Here is a 21,597-nt window from a genome sequence, read left to right as displayed (position 1 = left end):
AACTTGTGGACATGGTTGAAGATTATAATTTCTAGATGATTGATGTGATATGGTTCAATAATCAATCTATGTTTTTTTATGTTTTCTATATCTAATTCATCATTTTACATGTTTTTGTTGACATATATGTATCAAAAATTAAAAAATATATATATTTTTAAAAAATCGCTCCCGGATTCGCTCCCAATTCGGGAGCTTCTGAAAATGGTCGCTCCCGCTCCCGTTTTCACTCCCGCTCCCGCTCCCAAGTAACATTGATGAAGACCAACACTAGTTACATTCTGCAACACTCCCTCTTAACTAGGGAGGTATTCATAACTATACATATAGGTGTGTTCCAAGCTATAGCCACTATAGGTACCATCAAGCTTCAACTCTAACACCAACACAAAGGGATCTAGGTATTGTATCCAAGGTCTAAGCTCCATGAGACCAATGATACCCTCCGTACTTTGGGATCTAGACATCTTCACAGGCCAGCCAAATGTCCTCCCTAGCATCTTACCCAAGATGCTTCATCTCTCCTATCAACTAAATCAGATATATCCACCAGTCCAAGCATGCTTCCAAGATGTTCAACTTTCTTATGGAGAGATCTACCTGTACAATCACAACCCCAGTTAGTAACAAACCTTCAAATATATATAAGTTAGCACAAAACTTCGAGGTTTTCAATCATACTAATGTTTCTCAGGTCGACACAATATCCAAACATATTTTTTGTGAAAGCTTTCTTCTTCAACTTCTCCAGCAGCACCAAACTCAGAATCAACACTTCTTCCATAATATCTAAATCTTGTTTATAACTTCATTAATCATGACCAACCATCTATAGTGCTTTAGCTATTCTCCGATCTCATTCTTTTTCAAGGTCTTATAGCTGTCACAATATGCCCTCCCTCTTAACTGGGGAGATATACCCTTTCTTTATCCAAGATTCTTCTTTATAACAAAATCCTCTTTCTTCTAGCCACACAGGCTCTTTTATTTGTATCATCATATCATCGAAGAAAATTCAATCTTTCAAAGCATCATTCCTTCAGGAATATTATTCTTTCTATGGCAACAAGGTTATCTATCCATTTTTAATGCCATCATCATTATTACAACTCCCTTTTTCCATCATGCTCAACATCACCAATTCATCATCAAGTATGAGGTAAGCATCTTCAACATCTTGAAGATTATGTACGTGCACATCTTCAACAAGTACAACCAAGTACAAACAAGAGCATTAAATCAATTTTATAAATGTTAGCATATTATCATTATGAGAGCATCTAGAGTTATCAAAACTTTAAACAAGAAATTAAACTTTGGACATCCAAAACCTAAACTTTGTTAGGTCTATAATCAACAAGGGTCATATCTTTTATATCCTAGACTTCGACAATTTTGTCACAAACCCTAGATTCCATCATTGAGACTTAAAGCCTTAGATATCAACAACTAATTCAATCATAGCATTTTACATTTGGAGTTTCAATATTATGCTTTAGAATTTCATGTCAAACTCTACTAAGGTTTCGTTACAAACCCTAGATTTCATCAATAAAACTAAATCATGTATATCAACAATCAAGTTAGCATTCTAGCATTTCATATCTAGGGTTTCAGTATTATTTCCTTATATCAATCTGTTACTAGGGTTTTTACCATAAACCTTGCATACAAACATCAAACTCCAAAATTGGATATAGACTAGGGCTTCAATTATGTGGAAGCTCATACACCTAGGGTTTTATTCCTAGGAATTTACATTGACTATCGCAAGAGTTGTCATAAACCTTAATTCATCAAACACTAAAAATCTAGGGTTTCATCATATAACCTAGATATCATCGACAAACCCTAAAAGGCTAGGGCTTCTTTATACCATTATCAAAATCCTCAATATCAAGAGTAGGATACCATTATATGATCTACACTTTATTAACAAACCCTAACTAGACTAGGGTTTCATTATTATTGTCAACATACCCTAAGCATCAAAAGGTTAGGGTTTTATAGTGAACCCTAAAGGTTAGGGTTTAACCAAAATGAACAAATGGTAAGAGATAGCATGACAAGGGTAGATTAATCACCCAAACAAGAATCTTTATAATTCAAAACCATAAACATAACAAAGTTAGTAATATAAGGCAAATTTTAAAATGATCGTACCTTTTAATGAAAAAGTTTAGCTATGAATCTTTATACATACCTTGAGATTCTTCCTTTACAAACCTTGTAGGGTTACCTTAATAAAGGGATCCCTCTGAATCTTGCCATAATCCTTTTAGAATATACTTGCAACACTTTCTTGACAAGTATCATCAAGTACAAGTCTAGGGTTTTCATTAAACTTTAGAAGATGAATTCATAGGGTTTTGAATACAAAAACTAGGCATTATTTAATTCCATTCTTGCAAAGAATTGTCCAACCCTAGCTATTATAAGAGGAAGCAAGAAAATCAGGATAATGTTCTATCTACAATTCTTAGTTATTTATTACAATGAAAACTTAGCAACTCTAGATACTTAACAAATGAACATTCTATACATACCTCAGGATTTCATACCTTTGTCTTTTATGATCCATTGAGCTTATTTCTTTCCTTGCAAACTAAAGATATATTTTCGGAAGATTGAGGTCTAAAAAACAATAATTACTTGACTTTGAAGAGGCCTTTTTCCATATAGTGGTGAAAGACAACAAGTTCTCCTTACTGTTGAAGATTGCTTTTTGACTTTTACTGTTGCTTTCTTTTGTAGACTAGGTTCACTTTCAACAAAGTTCTGAAATTGAGTCTTACTAACCATATACTTGTCATATCTTTGTGAATGCTATGTTTCTCAGTTTATCAGTGTGTTTAGAATGACCCAAAAAGAGCTACATTGGAAGTTATTGGCTATCACTAAAGGGAGACTTGAATGTTTACAAAGAAATTAGCTTCTACATCTCTGTTTAGGTTCGGACTTCATTTATATATAATTCACAGATTTGTGGCCTTTATTCCATGTAGTTCGGCTTCTATGAATAGTACGTGTCTGTGTTTTAATGGTGACTGTCACTTTATTTTAAGCTTTCCAACTAGGCCTATAAGGCTTTTCCACAATTCAATCTTCATCTCTCTTCAAGTAGAGATATTTCGTTGGTTGTCAAGGCTTCACAAGATGCTCTAAGATGGAATTAGGTCACCCACACTTGTGCATAGTATTCTAAAGTTTCGAATCCCTAAGGAGGCACAGAGAATTCGGGTTCCTTAATGGTGATTTCAAAACTTGTAGACTAAGTACAGTGCTTCGCTCTCCTTATTAAAGTGCTTGGCCTTGAATGGGCTATTATCCTTTTCGAATTTCTGGAACAGAGCTTTTATGTTCCTCAAAAAACTTGCTTTCCTTACTCAAGCCTGTGGCCTAGACACTGTGAATAGAGCTTATGAATGTGCCCAGAATTCTAATTTTCTTCCCCAGAACCTCAGTCCTAGAGAATTACCCTTTCTTAATTGTTTTGAAGCCCACGTGACCTTCTTACTTCCCTTATACAAGTGAACCAAGCTCTAATACCATGTTGAGAAATCTAGGGCAACTTAGTTACGACTTATTTTATTGATTTCTCTTATACTTTGACAAGTTCTTGAGATTATATTAATTATTCATCATTATTAATATGTTATGTTCATCATTAAGATAAATGCCAAACAAGAAGATCACAAATAGGACACCATAGCTAGGCACATAGCCAGAGAAAAACCCCTATGAAGGGGAAAACCCAGTCAAACTCTTCTTCTAGTAGAATCAAATCAAGATGAGACAAACCAAGACCTTTTTGACCATGACACAATCTTTCCTCCATCCATCAAGGCAGCCTTTAAGAATCTTCTTTCAAAGACAAATCAATACTTCAAGTGGTCCAATAGACTTCATCCTTCTCTAATTCTGCAATTTTCAGTCTCTCTTGTCTCTTCCTTGTACTCTCGACCCTGCAATGCATCAAATCTCTATGGTACAATGTTCCTCTTACGTGTGACAAAATGAAAGACAATTTCGACACCCTTCTATGTTTCTTTTAGGCTACTTCGCATCCTTCTTTCTTACTCAAATATTGCAGATCAAAAATTTCTTATCTCTTTTCAAACTAGGTTGAGTTCACTTGCTTTAAATAGTTGTTTCTGTCTATTCTATTGAGGCCAACATGAATGGTAGGAGAGGCTGACTTGATAGGGGGCAAAGCCAACTTGATGGAGGAGGAAAAGACATAATTTTGACATAGAAACTTTTTCTTTCTTTGACACAATGAGCCCAAGAAGGGTCTCTTACATGACAGCTTTGACTTTGACTTCACAAAAATTGTAGAGCACTCAATGGGTGCTTTGACCTAAAAACAAATACATAGAAAATGAAACCCATGCTCATAAAATAAACTTTTTTAATAATTTTCCTTTTCTTGACAAATATCATGACTTAAATATAATTATGAAGACTAACACTAGTTACATTATTTGTAATATCCCTAAGGAAAATTTACAATAATAAACAAAGCAAGCATAGTAAAAATATACAGAAAATTGCACACAAATCAGACCACAATATAGAGCCAGAAACTGCACTGTGGTAAGCCATTTTATTATGAAAACATGGGTTTACAATCTGATGTTTGGAAAGTGTACACCTAGGCTTGCCTGAGGCAAGCTAGCAAAGCCCAAGTGAAGAAGACAAGTCCCCCAAACCTGTTGGCTGATCTCTCTCTGGCTCTGCCCTGAACTGCCTAGAAAATGAGTCGTTGGCTATAAAAAATAGCTTCTAGGGCATCCTGCACTGCTTAGAAAATTCTAGGAAATTAACCTCGAGTTCTCCATCAATAACTCACAAAAACCCACGAAGGAATTGACCAAATGTTGACCTTGGAATTTCAGTCCAATTTCCCCTAGCTCCTCCTACTACTAGGTATTCCGACCCACCTGTAAATTTTGCTTTTGAGTGTCCCCAAAATGGCTGAAATCTTCAGCAATTCTCCTTCGCAGACTCCCCCACAAATCTTAGCCCAAACTCCCTTCTCTCCTCAAGCCCCATGTGTGGCACTAACAAGGACTGCGCAGTCCCTACGTTGTTACTGCTAGAACTCCTCCACACTCCCACTACGCTGCTCCTGGATCGCTCTGAAAAGGATGAGACTCCCTCCTTGGGTTGGCACTCGAAGTCCACCAAAGAAAGAGGTGAGATTTCTACCTGAGAACCTCTTGTGCTCAACAGCACCTGTAGACTTGGCTTCCAACTCAAGCGTGCTAGTCTAAGAGAATGCTCAAATGATCAAGAATGGCCGAAAGTGATTGCCTCGTCTTTTCTCAAAGTGCCTCCCAATTGCCCTTGTGGGCCCAGCCATCGATTTCCCCACCATTTCTTCCCTCCAATGAGTGCGTACTTCCTATGGGGCTGTATTTCTCCATGAGTGGCCCCCACTCTCCACCAACAATTCGATTTCCTCCCCTTTCTTCTAATGTTGGGCCTTCCCTTAACTCCAAAACTTCGAGTGGGACCCCCAAACCCACCATTGCTAAGTGAAAATATGAAATAAGGCAAAATTGGACAAAATTGATATTTCCCCTTAGCAATATTGCTAAGTGGGAATATCACAGTCCTCCCTGCCTAAATGTTGCTTGTCCTCAAGACACTGCAATGAAGGATGTTGAAGTATCTGCTCTCCCTCCCAAGTGGCATCCTCATCTGGTAGGTTCCTCCATCTAATCAAAAATTATTTGATGACCTTGTTCCGCAAGTGCCTCTCACAGGTGTCCAGAATAGCCTCCAGCTCCAGAACCAAGTGCCCCTCATCATCCATCAACAATAGCTCTGTAGTTGCTATCACCTGTTGACCCAATGCCTTTTTCAGGCAAGACACATGGAAAATGTTATGAACTTGGCTCCCCGGGTTAGCTCCAACTCGTATGCTACCTCCCTAATTCTCCTAATGACTTTGTACGACCCATAGAAGTGAGGCATGAGCTTCTCGACCCCCTTCTACTTAAGTGTCAATTGTTTGTATGGTTGAAGTCTCAGGAAGGCCAAATCCCCAACCTCAAACTGCCTCTCTACTTGGCCCTTGTCTACATAGAGTTTTTGCTGGTTTTGCGCAGTTTGCAGGTTATCTTTGAGAGCCCGCAAGATATCTTGGCTCTCCTATATCCAATCCTTGGCCCTAGGGGCCTTGTTGTTTCCAAAAATCACATCAGCAAAAGATAATGCATCATAACCATACAAAGCTTTGAATGGGGACATACCTATGGACATGTGGTACGTGGTGTTACAACAGTACTCGCCCAAATCCATGAACATTGATGGCTCGTCACATAGTTGCGTAGGTAGCTCTCCAACCATTTGTTGACTATCTCCATCTACCCATTAGTCTCGGTTGGTAACTAATACTCGAAGTGAGCTTTGTGCCCACCAAATGGAACAACTCCTGCCAAAATGCCCCCATGAACCTGTTGTCCCGATCACTGACAATGGTCTTCGGAAGACCATGACGCTGAAATACCTCCCAGAAAAATAGTTCAGTCACCCGTGAGGCTGAAGACTAGGCTGAGATAGCAAAGAAGTGGGAAAACTTTGTCAATCTATCTACCACCACGTATATGCAGTCCTTTCCCTAGAATATGGGCAACCCGATAGTGAAATCCATCGATATTCTCTCCCATTTCCCCTCAGGGATAGGAAGAGGTTGTAGTAACCCAACAGGGTGTGTCTACTCACCGTTGTTCCTTTGGCACGTATCACACTCCCGGACATGCCTCAGAACATCATCCTTAAGGCCCCTCCATGCAAATCACTCCCTAATAACCCTGTATGTCTTGGTAAACCCTTTATGCTCTGCCAATGGTGAGTGATGGGAAGCTTGCATGATCTTCTCCCTCAACTGGGAGTTGGGCACTAAATAAATTTGGTCCCGAAAGTAAATCACCTCGTTCATTACCATGTACCGGTCATCCGTCACTGCACCATCAAGGACCTCACATACAAATCGGTCCTTGGAATACTCCGTCAGCAACTGCACCCTCCAATATGGTGAAATGCACATTAGTGAAATGGTGGTCGGCCTCCTGGACAACGTATCAACTACCACGTTGTGCTTCCCTTTGACATACTTAATGTCAAAGTTGTATGCCTAGAGCTTGCTCACCCACTTTTGTTGCCTCTCTTGCAACTGCTTCTGCTCCAAGAAAAATCTGAGGCTATTGTGGTCTGTCTTTACCCGGAACCTATTTTCCACCAAGTACTACCTGAACTTGGCTAGCGCATGCATGATGGCTAGCATCTCTTTGTCGTAAATCGAGTACAATCTCTCATGGGGCAGTAGCTTCAGGCTCTCGAAAGCTATCAGGTGTCCCCCTTGCATCAAGACTGCTCCTATGCCCTTCCCTGATGCATCACACTCAAGTACAAAAGGTTGTGCGAAACTTAGGAGTGCCAACATCGGGCAACTGCTCATAACCTATTTGAGGCACTCAAAAGCCTCCTGTGCCCCATTACTCCACTCAAACACCCCCTTCTTCATCAAATCGGTGAGGGGAGCTGCTAGCTGAGAGAAGCCCTTCACGAACTTCCTGTAGTAGGTACAAATACCCACAAAACCCCTCAACTCTGTCACATTCCAGGGCTCTAGCCAATCCTGGATGGCCCTGATCTTCTCCTCATGGACTCTCCCGCCATCCTCCCTAATAATATGCCCCATGTAGAGCATCTATGTCAACCTGAACTCACAATTGGATAGGTTAGCATAGAATTATTGCTCCTCCAAAATACGCAAAATTGTCTCTAGGTGTTGCAAGTGTTCCTCCCAGGTTCGGCTATAGATCAAAATATCATCGAAGAATACCAACACAAATTTCCACAGCTACCCATGAAACACGTGGTTCATGTAGGACTGGAAAGTGGCAGATGCATTGGTTAGCCGAAGGGCATAACCAAGAACTCGAAATGCCCATAGTGACACCTGAAGGTTGTCTTAGGGACGTCCTAAACCCTCACTCTGATCTGATGGTAGCCCGAACGCAAGTCGATCTTGGAGAAGAACTTAGCCCCCCTTAACTCCTCTATCAGCTCATCTATGCGTGGAATGGGGTAACGGTTCTTTAGGGTCTTTGTGTTGAAGGCCCGAGAGTCTATGCACATTCGTAGGGTCTCGTCTTCCTTCACCAGGACAACCGATGAAGCAAAAGGGTTGTAGCTAGGCTAAAACTGAGACGCGTTGCCCCTACACGGTGCCCTTGATCTTCAAGGTCAAAAACTTGGGTACCCTACGTAGAGATGCAAGGACCCCTCCTGTTGGTGCGAAGAGAGCTCCCCCTGGTGGTGGTGGTCCCCACTCCACATGTGCCACATTGTCATCTCCACCCACCTCCAACTCTACATCGTCCTCCAAGTCACTGTCAGAAAAGACCTCAATGTAATGGGTCTTGCCTGTTGTGCATTTGTGGCCCGATGCCCATGGTTTTTGACAGGTGAAACATAAATTCCTCCTCCGGAGGTCTCTCCAAGTCTCCTCATCCAGTTTCCCATGTCCCTGGTTGCCTCCCGGTGGTGGAGCCCTATTGTCTCTTCCCCTCTGCTGGAAACCCTGTCTAGGAGGTAACGGTGCTTTAACCCTGGGTAGAGCATCCTACAAATCTCGAGCTCTCCCTACTGCGTCGTTCAAGGTGGTGGGCCTATTGGAACTCCCCAGACCCCTCAATGGCTCTACTAGCCTTTCTACAAACATGAAGACCCTCCTAGCCTCTGATAGATCAGGCACCATCACTGACAACCTCAAAAACTCTGAGATGTAGGTCTCAACACTCCCCGTCTGCTTGATCCTTGTCAGCTCCCCAAAATGCTCCTCTAGGTCTCTCCTCTCAAAGCGCTACAGCACCCTCCTAGTGAAATCCTTGTAGGTTGTCACTCTGGTATGCCCGATCATGGTTAGCCCATGGAACCACCAATCATGGGCTTCCCCTTCTAAATATAATGTGGCAATTTTAATTGCTTCTCCTTCTATCATCTGATTGAGCTGGAAGTAGACATCCAGAGTCTCAACCCATGCTTTCGTTGAGCTATTGGACGAACCATTGAAAGTTGGGAGAAACAATCTCCCCATGGTGCGCTGCAAATCAGTACCATGCATGTAGCTTCCTCCGCCTTGCCCTTTTCCCCTGTTATTACCTTTTAGTTGACAAAAGTCCTTGAAGGTAATGGCCTCTCTAAAGTCGAGCCCATAGGACTGATACTCCATAAGATAGACCCCCATGGGTAGCTCCTCTTGCCCTTGTGGCCCTCCAGCAGCGAATGCTATAAATGTGGGAATAGTGGACTTGGGTGGTGTGTTGGGAATGAGGGGTGCGTTGGGGCCATGACCCCCTTGGTGATATGAAGTACTGGAGCCCTTGCCAATTTGGAATTCCCCTTGCATCCCTTTGCCCATGTTATTATTGCAATTTTGTTGCCTCGGCTCCTTAATACCCTTAGACAAATCCTGCACAGCCTTGAGAAGATGTTGGGAAAACTCCTCTTTACTGCTTCTGTCTCCCTTGTTATCCCCCATGTTTGGCCTTTCGACCTTTGGTTCAACTATCATTGGATCTAGGGTAATTTGCAGTTGCCTCTCTTTGCTCCTGTACCTTTGCCTCCAGTAAGTCATGTTTTGTTGGCCTTCTGGTGTCATAGACTGATGTTGTTCCCTTAGGCTGAGCCAAGACTATGAGCTTTGATGCCACTATAATATCCCTAAGGAGAATTTATAGTAATAAACAAAGCATGCATAGTAAAAATACACAGAAAATTGCACACAAATCAGAGCATGATATAGATCCAGAAACTATGCTACGCTAAGCCATTTTTATGAAAACATGGGGTTACAATCTGATGTTTGGAAAGTGTGCACCTGGGCTTGCCTGAGGCAAGCTAGCAAAGCCCAAGTGAAGAAGACAGGTCCCCCAAAGTTGCTCGTTGATCTCCCTCTAGCTCTACGTTGAATTGTCTAGATAATGAGTTGTTGGTTGTAAACAATAGTTGCTAGCACCTCCTTCGGTCATTGGAAAAATCCGGGAAATTAACACCGGGCTTTCAACCAATAACCCAAAAAAACCCACGAAAGAATTGGCAAAATGTTGACCTTGGAATTTTGACCCAATTTCCCTTAGCTCCTTCTACTGCTAGGTATTCCGACCCACCTGTAAATTCCGCTGCCGAGTGTCCCCAAAATGGCTGAAATCTTCAACAATTCTCCTTCCCGAACTCCCCCACAAGTCTTAGCCCCAAACTCCCTTCTCTCCTCAAGCCCCATGTGTGGCACTAACAAGGATAGTGCATTCCCTACGTTGTTACTGTTGGAACTACTCCACACTCCCACTACGTTGCTACTAGATCAATCTGAAAAGGATGAGACTCCCTCCATGGGTTGGCACTTGAAGTCCACCGAAGCAAGGGGTGAGATTTCCCCCTAAAAACCTCTTTATGCTTAATAGCACCTGCGAAGTTGGCTTACAACTCAAGCGTGCTAGTCTAAGAGAATGCTCAAATGATCAAGATTGCCCAAAAGTGATTGCCTCCTCTTTTGTCAAAGTGCCTCCCAATTGCCCATGTGGGCCCAGCCATTGACTTCCCCACCATTTTTTCCCTCCAATGAGTGCGTACTTCCTATGGGGCCATATTTCTCCATGAGTGGCCCCCACCTTCCACCAGAAATTTGATTTCCTCCCCTTTCTTCCAATGTTGGTCCTTTCCTTAACTCCAAAAATTCGATTGAGACCCCCAAACCCACCTTTCCTAAGTGTAAATACGAAATAAGACAATATTGGGCAAAATTGATATTTCCCCTTAGCAATATTGCTAAGTGGGAATATCACATTCTTCAACACCTCCATCTAAGCTTACTCGTAGTCGAAGCCAAGGGGGTGGACCCTACAAAAGATATAAGGCTCAACTAATTGAGCTAATGAGTTAAATTCTAGGAGTTTTAAAAAGATAACCAAGACACAATCCAACAATGTAAACCAACATAAGAACTTAAGACATAATCATTGATTCCATAAACATCCACAAGTATAAATATTGCAAGATAAGCAGAATAGATCAATGCCAAATGATAAGTATTTGTAAGCAAATGATCCAAATGCAAAAGATAAACTTGAAAAGTAAAACTTGGAAAGTAAATTTGCTTAAGAGATAGATGCCCCACAAGATAAATACTTAGGAAAGATAAGCATGCATAATAATGAAAATACTTTAAAATGTAAAGACTTGGAATCAAGATGTTCAACAAATGATATATGCTTGCTTGAAAAGAAATAGAAATTGCCTCAAGATAGATGAACTTTAAGAAACCACAATTGTGAGATGAGAAATTGCTCTTGGTTAATTTTAGCTTAAGTTAGATAGTTAGTTTGAATATCTAAAGCAAACTCAAAATGAACTTGCTCCCCAGACCTTATCCTTGTTGGGGCCCCGATCTCAGAATAAGGAGGAAATGGGGGAACAAGGATCCCTAAGTTGCTATTTCAACCAATCAAAGTTGGAGGTAAATTTATTATTGCAAAAAATTGACAAATTGCTCTCTAATCTAATTAAGAATTCCTTGCAAAATAAAAATTGCTTGAAAACTACCCAGATGCGGGTGAAACCCAAGATCATTAATGGCCACCATTCGAATTGTCGGCGCTAGGACCTACTAGGCAGTGGGTTGTGCTCTGCTCCAGGCTCATCTCAGACAGAACCTGGCCAGTGTGCATGCTGCAATAAATGGCCCCTCAAGCCGAGATTTGGAAGCAGATGATATTCATATGGCGCCTCTTGAACCCTCTGTTCATCCCCCATTCCATAGCTTCTGTCCACCTCAGGCTGGAATTTCTTGCAGCAGAACAGCCACAGGGAGACGATGTTGGCTCCTCTGCTGTATTGATCTCGGAAGTGGGCACCATTACTCCCACTCCAGGTACTACCTGTTAAATCCTGCTCAGGAGCCCTGTATTCACAACCCGTTCTCCCTCCCGTCTGATTGTCCAACTGATTTGCACTCCAACCTCACTGGTATGGTCCGTCACCGCATGAGGAGTCGCAGAGGAGGAACCCGAGGAGGCAGCGCAGAGCTCGGCTCCTGCCTCTCCCCCTCAGCACCATGAAAACTCGCCTCCCCCCAGGTCGCCGCATAGTCACTATCCCCATACGCGTAGTGGGCGGGGGCAAGGGTCGGCCTCAATGGCTGCGCACAGCGATATTAGGCTCCATACTGCAATTTCTCCTCTGCGTCCAGGCTCTGTCCCTCACTCGACCCAATTCAGGTTCCAGAGTAGTCTGAATAGACCCATTATAACTGCCAATGTGACTATCGTTTTCTCTGAAGAAGATGAGCAGAACAATGACCAAGCGAGGAATTCTGAAGAGCACTCTCAGGAGGTGAGAAATCCAGAAATGGGTAGGGGTTCTGAGAAAAAGTCGAAGGATGATGGCGGGGGCGCAAGCCACAGCAGACTGCATGGTGGAGAAGCTCACGCAGGTGACATTTAGCGAGCTGGTGGCAGCTTTGCAAGAGCTGCAATAACGATAGGGTTCGCTGGCAGTTCGAGCGGCACCCAGCATGCAAGGGGGCCTCCAGGTGGTGCAGCGAAAGGCGACGTGGCGGAGAAGGATGAAGATTGGGACCAGTATGCCTGCCTCATTGTCGAGGAGACACCTGACGAGGATGACAACAAATGACGCCACGTGGCATCCGTTGCCACCCACGAGCCAGCTCAGCCTTCTGCTGCTGACGGGTTGGTCTAGTCATTTGATGTTTTTGCTGTTTGTTTGTCTGATCAGAGGGTTTGTTGTTCTGTTGTCGAGTCCGGTGGTGCTGAGTTGTATCTTTTTCTGGGTTTTGCTTCAAAACATGGATCCAAGTCCTATGTATGGGTTTCCTTTGGTGTCAGTCCCGGGATATATGTTTGGTCTTTTTGCAATGTCAAACTGGTTTCCCCAATCTGGGGCAGTTTCGACTTTCTTGATGAACTCTAGCAACAGCAGTTGAGGCTAGGCCTCGATGTAATTATATTTTTGTTTTTATTAATAGAATTAGCCTTACATAGAAAAAAAAATGCTTGAAAACTTAAAAGTTAAATAAAGCAATGAAATGAGAGACTAACTAAATTAATGAATTTGAGAGATAAGAACATAAGTTGCAAGAGTAGGTCTACAAAGTAACCAAATTACTTGCTGATTTTACACCAGAGAGATGGCCGAGTTCTAATCAAGATTTGGGGTCGAGTTGCACTGTTAAAGAGGGGGTTGACTCATCATTAAATTGCTGGCAAGATCTGTGTTTTAAGGAAGCTGGGTTACACAGTACAGCCACTATAGAAGGCCGTGATCCCTTGCCCTGTGTGGAGTTGACAGCTGAAAATAATACCAGGTTTCTCTTATTTACTATGCACTGTAATCTATGTTATACCGTTAATGAAATGGCAGAGTGTATTTACATTTACTGTGGATGCTTCTGAGTTATTTTCAGTGAAACGACAGTGAATATACTGCAGATATTTATTGCTTATCTTCCTAATATACCACAGCAAGCCAACAATAGTGGAATGTACCATTTCTGAGTACGCAATAAATTATACAACATTGTATGGAAGTGTCTTTTGGCACTTAGTTGGTACTGTGTATCTCTATTTTGAATAACATACATAAAAAGTGCACCTACAGCCATACATGTGCAAACTATTTCAGCAAATGTCGCAGTGACAAATACTAAACACACTCAGAAATTTAAAGGACTAAGATATTCCAAAGGGGTATCTTACAAAAAAAGGATGACTAGTAAACTGGAAAAGGGATCTTTGTTAACATTCCAGACAATTAAAAATGTTACTTCACAATATAATTGTTTTCTCTTTGTCACCTTTTCAATCCCCTTTCCCTGTGAGTTGGCATGGAATTGAACTTAAAACCTGATATTTCAATATTCCTTGCAGCCACGTGTATGAAGCCATGCTCCTTGTTCACATGTCAACATGGATTGTGATAATAGAAAAGTTTGCATACCTCCCAAGGGCTGCAATTATTTCAGGTGCAGTATCCAATCTCTCAGATGGAGGAGCCCGTAAAAATATATCAACAAGGACTGTTATTATTTTTTCAGCAAACAATGGACTTGAGACTTGATTTGACATCTCTTCAATCCGAGCAGCATTCAACTCGGAAACTGTAATCTGTGCTTTGATGTAAGAACTCTTGGGAACAGAATTCGAAAAGTCGGAGCTTTCAGAGCGCAGCATTTCCTTGGTAACAAGAGTATCATCAGCAGGTTTCTGAAACTGTGAATTAGATGCACATTGTCCAGTACCATGAAAACATGAAATTTCTGTAGTCCAAGTATCCCTAGCAGTACTACATCTTTCTTGTTTATCTCTTGAAGTACTATAGCTGTCCACTGTAGCACAGCCATCACTAAAATGGGCCTCATCTCCTGGAAGATAAAGTAGCATTTTTCTAAGAAGATTAGGCCACATTGAAGACAGTTTCCCATCTTTTGGTTTAAGCATAGGATATACCTCCAACACTGTGCGTTGCACTGGGTGAACACATCCCTGCAATGTACATGTCGGTAACAAGTCAGAGTGTTTTGAGACTCTAAGAAAAGTTTGAACATGTTCTCTCAAAAAATTCCAAGTATGCAACCCAGCTCAGAAAACCAAGATTCACCAAAAAGAGAATTAAGAGGCCAATATTCCAGGCAAATGATTCATCTCACATATTCTATAGTAGTGTTATCAACTACGCTTTTCGGATATCTAGCCATCAAGTCCACAAGCTCTAACACACGGAGATACAGGGTACTGTCAAACATCTCATGTCCTTGAACATATAATTCACCTGTTTATAGATTCAAACTCCAAACTGTCAAAAGAAAATTCCATATAGAAGCAGTGGAAGATAAAAGCAATACATCAATCATTACAGCCAAAAAAAATCACTAATAACATCAACATAAAGAGCATTGTTGTAATGCCATTGGAAGTAAACAAGAAAACTTACCCACGCTACGCAAAAGTTCCTGCTTGGCCTTGGTTGCAACTGTACTGTGATAGTCAGCAGCCTTTTGCAAGACAGTTTCGTAAACTAGGAATGCTGATTTAAAATAACTTTTGGGCAGTTTCCCCTACACAGCAACCTCAACATCAAGAAATATTGTATAGGAGGATATCCAAATAACTAAGGTGTTACAAGCATTGCAAAACAAATTGTGGTTACAAAGTATCATACCTATTTTTCTGAAATCAAAATTGGAATAGAATAATCTTACGGGAAACAAAAAAACTTAGAAAATGCAAATTTCCATGCAACCCCAAAAAGAGCCATAATAGCAGATTTGTTAATTAAGTGACAAGGTTAATTTAGGTGAGGCAAGGAATATGTTTTTCCTATTGTTAAAGGGATATAAAAGATTGAATGAAGTACAGAATAGGAATTTATTGCAATGACATCTTGACTAGAAATTGTTTAAATGTTGTCATACTGTGACAAAAAATATGAATTGTATGGATTCACAGTCAAAGCCCAGTGTGAGAAGTTATTATCCACTGCACTGTTCTAAATCCAAAGATCATAGGCAATAATACCTTCAAACAGTGACCGAGTAGCACTGTTTGTAAGCAGTTATTAGCTGCAAGGGCGACTTCTTTGCTTCCATTTAAGATACTTTCTTGGATAAAAAGCAGCAAGGAGTCCCAACCTGCCAAACTTCATGTCTTAGAAAAGGAAGTAGATCTTTCAATTCCTAGTCAAAACACATTTGAAATATTGTATACTTGGAGGCTCAAGCATATTCTCACCCTTCTGGAAATTGTCCAAGGTCTGAAGAAATGGTAAGAAAGGCCGTAACAGGCGACTCATTCCACCTAGCACCAGTACCAAGGTTTCATCCCATTGTTTCTGAGCTGTATTACGGCTGAAAAATCATTGAATTCATACACACAATAAGAAAGAATACCAAATCAAAGTTTAATAATTTTGCATTAACACTGGCTCTGCAAACAAAGAACCTCAACCATCCCTTTGCATTATCTCTCTTTCCCAACCACTGTACCTGTGATGAACAAGCATGTGGACTGGTTTCCCCCCTCGCATTCCCAATTCTTTTCCCTGCCATTCATCTTTTGAAGAAGTTGCAGCCTGTAGCAAAAATAGGTGCCTCCTGAATAAAATGAAGCAAACAACACTCTACTAATCCTTATCAATATAATTACCATAGAGTGAAGAATCTTCAGCACTCACCAAATGACGTACACTAGTAAGAAGAGGAAACACAAACTCCCAGAGGGAGCGATTCCACATATCCTTTGATAATTTGTGTCCATGACTGCTAAGAGACTGGAACAGAGTCCGAATAGCAGAGTTCCTCACCTGTAAGTCAATGAATAGAAATATTAACTTTTGAGGAATAGCTGCTCTAATACCATGAAGAACCCAACATATCAAAAGGCATTACAGAAAAGAATCTTGAATGAATGATTACTTATTCCTTAACATGGAAAATATCTTGACAGTTTAGTCATATTATAATATACATAATTCATATATTTAGAACCTAGATACCACATCTTGAAGCTCCATATACATATTCAAATAGCCTCCCATTGCATTTGACTATCGATTACTTGATATACAAGACAGAATAAATCCAAGCAGTCAAGGTACCATGATATTTTGATCTGCTCAAGAGCATACCAACCTAAAACAATTAAAGTAATACATCTAAAAATCTCAGTTTAAGGCTTTCCAATTTACAAATTTGGCATGGCACTTGCTAAAAATGCATCATTGTTCTCCTGGAAGAAGGTTAAAGATATGACCATCATTAACAGTCTGCAATCAAGTTAAATATAAGAAAAATATCTGCTGTATTCAAGCAAGGCAATGATCAAAAGCTATGAAATTAAGGCCATATAGTTACGCAGTTGTTTGGTGGTGATTAGGAAGCTTCACAGATGGACTAATCATAATGATTGACGATAAAAGTAAGTGATCTTCCTAAAGAACAATGACTATAGATTGGACATGAGGTATCAAATGACTACAGTTTCATGGAAAAGGGGAATAGAAGAACAAATTATTAAGAAAGGACAGAAAAATGTGATGGATAATGAAGGGAAGGGCATTAATTGTGCACACAATGACTCGTCACCCCAATTGCCCAAAGATAGCTAGTCGAAGCTTGATCACAGCCATGCCTGTATTAATACTCAGTATGAGAAGCAAATCTATTGCCAATGTAGTCATTCCAGTGAACATAGCCCAACTCAAAAGTATTTGTCTCCAGTTGCTAATGATTTCAAGATCAGCGTGGCTTGATCTCAGAATACCAGACTTGCAATACATGTGGATCTGTCAATGGCTACAAAACTACCACCTACTGCTAGTTTCCTCTTGCCTAATGACACGCTTATCCACAAGATTTTGCCTTGTATCAGATCTATTCCACTACTAGAAGAGACCACAACATCTGTCAATATCATTTATGTGCTACCACAACCTCAATCATTCTTATCCACTGTGGACAAACCTCAAACAATGGTGGTCCAAATAATGCAAGATGGATTTGTTGTAGATCATGGTCTGGCCATTGAACTCCATGTGCACTTTCTACATGAAGATGCTCAGTCTATGGATCATTTGTACATTGAACCTACGAGCTTAAAGGAGGAGGTCAAAAGTGTGAATCTGAAGTTAGCCTTGCATGTAGATGGATTGGGGTTTGCATATGAATCTGACCAGCTCCAACAACTCAAGCGTGGCTCAATTTTATCCAAGGGTATTGTAGTTAAATCTCTAGAAGCTTAAGATGCAACAAAAGGGACACCTACACCTAACCTTGAAGGTGACTTCAACTTTTTTCCTGAAATAGTAATAAAGAGTATAGTATGCCCAAGCAAGACATAATTTGGAACATCAAGGGCTGATCTTGTTCTTCCTTCATAAAATGTTGAATGAGAATACATTCAATAAATGCCTCATTTTGAAATAGGTAACCAAAGGGAATTCCTTTTACTCGAGTTAGGGCCTTTGGTTGAAGTACCTTTTCATAATGTTCAAGTCTAATGTGGTAGCCCAAAATGCACTTTCAGTATGGCACTTGGAACATGGAAAGCTTGCTAGCTTACGTTCAATCTTAGAAGTTTCATTTTAACCTTGGGGTCAAGTCTTAGGCACACCACCCACTTGCTTTGAGTTTCTCAAGCTTCATGTTAATCTCCAACCATTATTGGACCTTTGTGCTTAATGCTTTGGTTGAGTATTGATCCTGGATGGTCACCACCTAAGTCACAGTACATGTCCCTAGGGGATTAGTTGTCACAAATACCAAATGTTGGACATGGGTTCATGAGGGCATGTGTTGGAGATGAGTTATGTATGTGTCTTGTGAACAAAACATGTGCCAAACTCGTGTCTAACTCATGCCCTACATATGTCTTGGGTTTGGGACATGTGTTATGTCAAAAAGTAGACATGGGATGTGTTTACAAGTAGAGGGAAGAGTGGTTGAAGAGAAAGACAAAAATGTGTGATGTGTTTCCTAATGAATATGAGTTAGGACAACAATGTTGAGTTGGTGTTGGCCAACTTGGATCTCAATGAACTAGTACTAGAACTTGTCACTTTTGATGATGTTGATCCTCTCGAAGGGTCATCCTCCACACCAACAAATGCATCGATTGGATTTGATATAGAGTCGGAGGAGGGGGAGAATGGAGGAGAGAGCAACAGAAATGATGTTGATTTTGATGAATCTAAAATGGAGGACTATTGGTAGTGCATCTACAGCTCTAGTATCTACTATATTTTGTATTTGTCAATGGCATTCCCACCGATGGTAGCAATGAATCGGTACCTATGTAGTAGTTTTGATTTCGATGACTTAATGAGAAAATTGTACTTTATGGTTCTAATTTCTCGTGTGTTTGGCATTTGATCATCATTTATTTAGTAACTAGTTGTATAATTGAATTTGTATCATGTAAATGTTCTGGTTTCTAAATTCTAACAAAATTTGAATCTTTATGTCTAAATTTCATTTTTGTACGTATAAATTGTTAACTTTTCAATATATGTAATTCTTTTAAATATACATATATATTGTGTCCTATTTCTAGGGCCATCGTGTTGTGTCAAACACTTGTATTTTTGTGTCCTTCATGTCACATGTCATCATGCCAGGTGACTTAGGTCACCAACAATTCTTTCAAATCCAACCAATGAGTTTTTGTGGACATAGATTTGTAGTGGAAGCACCCCTTATTCATTTCAATGTTCAAAACTAATGGTGTTCATCAAAAGAAGGGTTTTTTATCTAAATTTTCCTAGTGCATGCTTTGCATGCCAAGCTTAAGACCACAACATCAAAGATTTCCCCCTTTAAAAGACCAAATGGGAGAGGCCCAAGGAGAAATAGGTTTCTAAGAATGCCTCAAGTTCAATCTCATCCTCTAGTTCCATCCAGTTTTCTTTTCCAAAGCATATTCCCAATCAAGTACATCTTCCTCCCTAAGATCCCCACCTATCTTCTTCAAATGTTAGTACCTAGGGAAAACATCCTTCCCATGCTTCTATCATTATTCGAACTCACACCACAATGCATACACCTATGAATGTAGACGAGTGTTAGATTTAGGCCTACAAAAACAACGGACCCCAACATGACTTCTTAGGAAGCATTGAAAATTCAAGCTATAAGTCCTCATTTGCACTCTAAATCTTAAAAGGATATAGCCGTGAGATCTCCACACAGTGGGTGTGTACACCCCAAGTGACTAAGTGCCCAGTGATAGTTGCAATAGATTGAGTATGGAGTTAATCTCTTCATCGAGCCTTCTCTCATTTCTGGGATGTCAAATGGTTGATTGTTGTAACAAATATAAAGTTATATAATAATAATAATAACGAACCATCATGGATCACGATTCACACCCCTGCACCTCATGACTACCAATGTATATTTATATATCATCCCAACAATCAATGTAATTCATCTAACTATTATTGAATCATTTTATATCTGAATTTGGAAACATATTCTAACTTCTAAATCATTCATAAAAGCTCTCATTATGCTTCTTGCATTAGTATCAGAGCTACCAATTTGGTCACTCGTGGATATTAAAACAATTATCTTATTCTCATATCTCATCTCATCTCAACTGAGATTTGAACTTGGAACTCAGTATTGCTAATTTTCCATCCTACCCACCAGTTATCATAAAATGCTTGTAAATTTTATTTTTCAATGTAAAGATATTTTGCAAAACAGAAAGAAGATCCACTAACATAAGCTATTACTTGCCTGCCCAAAGTTAAAAACATATTGATTTCCATCAAATTTGACACGACAAGGATATTAAAACCATTGTTTCAATGCCCTTCATCTATTATTGCATGTCAGGAAGTACCTCTGGCCTCTCATCTGTCCCAAGAGTTTGTAAAACACCAAATACTGAAAATAATAATCTGTCACAATCCATTTTGAACATCGTGGTAGACATCTTTTCAAGTCTATCAGTGGGAATATCAGAAGCTGGTCTAACTTTTCCATATTCACCAGGAATTTGCTCCTGAGTTTTTGGACTTGGTGGAGCACCAATACCACTTAATCGTCGCCCTGTAGTAGCAATAATGGGAAAAATAATTGCATTTGAAGATAAACAAATATCAAAATATGTCAAATTGCGTACATGTTCAAACATGTTTTACCATTGAATGTAAAAAGTGGTACTGAGAAATACCTGTTTCTTTGATCTCCAAGTGCTCATAATTTACACCCCTTGCAAAAAAATCTGACGTAGTCCATAGTAGTCCTATGGCAGTCAAGCTTATATTGACATCCATCCTTTGTGCAGCATATGCTCCAGCCACCTCTATACATCTGATGGCCAATATTCTGATCAAGACTATGACAAACAATGTACCTGGCTCTCTAACATCCCAAGATAGAACAATTGCATGCAACAAACTATTAGTTGAAAATTGAGCATATTAAGTTATGTCTTACATGTCAAGACATTGTACAGGTACTGCAAGAAGCCCATCATTCATGATGACACGAACAATCTGAAAATACAGAAAATATTTATTTAACTTTCAATTTTGGATAGAGCAAATAAATTCATTCAAAATGTCCTTATGAAACAGAAATAGCTTTATCATGTTTGGTAGAGTAATAAATTTGATTCATAGAATTGCAATTTGCTACAGTCGTTTTGCAGACAACCTATGAATGAGATAATTCAAATTTCAAGGAAAGTCGTACTGACAACAAGCATTCATTTTGTTTCTTATTAGATTGAACTAAATGTTCTTACGTGTATGAAGTTGAAGAATGGAGAAGAGTATTTTTGTTAGAATATTACTTTATCCAATTCCCTAATTATCTCAGCTCACAAAAACGACATTTTCATGACTTCCTTTGATAAAATCTGTCACCTAAAAAGTCAATGCAACATCTTATGGGATACTGTAAAGCAGCACAAAAGTTCAGAAATTGCACAATATGGCTTTGAGTGGTACATATCCAAGAAGGAAAAAATGCCAAAAATCAGCAAAATTGCGAAAAATGGTGAT

General features: G+C 40.0%; 1 protein-coding gene across 2 annotated transcripts in view; it reads right to left on the bottom strand.

The window, feature by feature from the left end:
* The window catches only part of LOC149205703 (uncharacterized), a 392,500-nt gene that overhangs the window by 42,257 nt on the left and 328,646 nt on the right, over positions 1–21,597 (bottom strand). For both annotated transcript variants that reach the window (XM_089395141.1, XM_089395142.1), the window contains exons 26-35: positions 21,029–21,087; positions 20,763–20,902; positions 20,430–20,638; positions 16,261–16,389; positions 16,073–16,158; positions 15,819–15,934; positions 15,606–15,718; positions 15,022–15,145; positions 14,738–14,859; positions 14,029–14,573 (exon numbers count right to left, since the gene is read on the bottom strand). In XM_089395141.1, the coding sequence (XP_089251267.1) occupies positions 14,029–14,573; positions 14,738–14,859; positions 15,022–15,145; positions 15,606–15,718; positions 15,819–15,934; positions 16,073–16,158; positions 16,261–16,389; positions 20,430–20,638; positions 20,763–20,902; positions 21,029–21,087 (1,643 nt within the window). The remainder of the gene's footprint in view (positions 1–14,028; positions 14,574–14,737; positions 14,860–15,021; positions 15,146–15,605; positions 15,719–15,818; positions 15,935–16,072; positions 16,159–16,260; positions 16,390–20,429; positions 20,639–20,762; positions 20,903–21,028; positions 21,088–21,597) is intronic.

The sequence above is a fragment of the Pinus tabuliformis genome, chromosome 1_2 (assembly GCF_031772625.1).
Source record: "Pinus tabuliformis cultivar Carrire ecotype Pingquan chromosome 1_2, CPIR1, whole genome shotgun sequence".
Classification (NCBI taxonomy): Eukaryota; Viridiplantae; Streptophyta; class Pinopsida; order Pinales; family Pinaceae; genus Pinus; species Pinus tabuliformis.
This window is presented reverse-complemented; position numbering and strand designations above follow the sequence as displayed.